Here is a 940-nt window from a genome sequence, read left to right as displayed (position 1 = left end):
GGCATAAGATCCATATATACTAGTATCACATATATATAAACGTTTCTACTAAAGTATAAAGGCTTGACTGAACCATAGGCCAAAATGAGCCACCTAGTCTCTTCTTGCAGTCACATGAAACGGACAGTCTCTTGTGATCTCTCGTGAATTAAAATGATGCTACACTTACACACACTTTACACGCACTTTAAAACATTCTTATGAATACCTCACGTACGCTCGATCACACACGTATCTTTCTTTCCTAAAAAGCATAAATAAAAACACTATGGGGAAACAAGAGGACGAACAACCACACTCCCTCCGCGCGTCTTTGACGGGCAAACACTCTACTTCTTTAGGTCTCTGCTAAGCGGCGTCTGTGAGTTCGCCGGCGTCATCTTCAGGTTGGAGGAGGAGGGAGACGCCGTGGGATCATCGGGATTCTCACATGGCCCGTCAATGCCCTCGAGCTTGGACCTGCGGCGCCGTTCGTACAGTCGCTTGCACAGGAGTGCCAACAGGAGTGGGATCGGGGTGAGCGTAGCCACCGCAACCGGCACCACGACAGTGATGTCGCCCAAAGGAGAGAATTTCTGGAGGGCGAACTGCGGGGAAAACAAAGAAGTTGAGTCTGCTAATATCTAGTTTATTTTCTCCCATTTGTCTTCGCATTATGCATAATTCTCTTCTCAAAACGGATCGGAATGAATACATACAATTTAACTACTTATACCAAACATCACGTGACACTCACCTTAATGACTCCTATCGCAAGGCCGGTGTTCTGAATGCCCGTTTCGATACTGACGGCGACCACCTCCTCGAGTTGTCTTTTGCACAGAACAGCCATCACTCCCCCGAACAGGAACCCCAGCCAAGGAAGAGCCATGCCCACTACCGCCACCTATGGGGGGAAGGGCACACTATAAATACATACAGTACGTGATTATTCAAGTAC

At 47.6% G+C, this 940-nt stretch overlaps 1 protein-coding gene across 1 annotated transcript in view; it reads right to left on the bottom strand.

Annotated features, from left to right (window-relative positions):
* Window positions 1-6: 6 nt before the first annotated feature.
* The window catches only part of LOC119581886 (ileal sodium/bile acid cotransporter-like), a 26,095-nt gene continuing 25,161 nt past the window's right edge, over window positions 7-940 (bottom strand). Inside the window, exons 7-8 of the mRNA XM_037930046.1 lie at window positions 737-888; window positions 7-587 (exon numbers count right to left, since the gene is read on the bottom strand). Coding sequence (XP_037785974.1) covers window positions 330-587; window positions 737-888 — 410 coding nt within the window. The 3' untranslated portion in view covers window positions 7-329. The remainder of the gene's footprint in view (window positions 588-736; window positions 889-940) is intronic.

Source organism: Penaeus monodon, chromosome 15 (assembly GCF_015228065.2).
Source record: "Penaeus monodon isolate SGIC_2016 chromosome 15, NSTDA_Pmon_1, whole genome shotgun sequence".
NCBI classification, from domain to species: domain Eukaryota; kingdom Metazoa; phylum Arthropoda; class Malacostraca; order Decapoda; family Penaeidae; genus Penaeus; species Penaeus monodon.
Note: the sequence above shows the minus strand (reverse complement) of the source record. Positions and strands in the feature narration are given on the sequence as shown.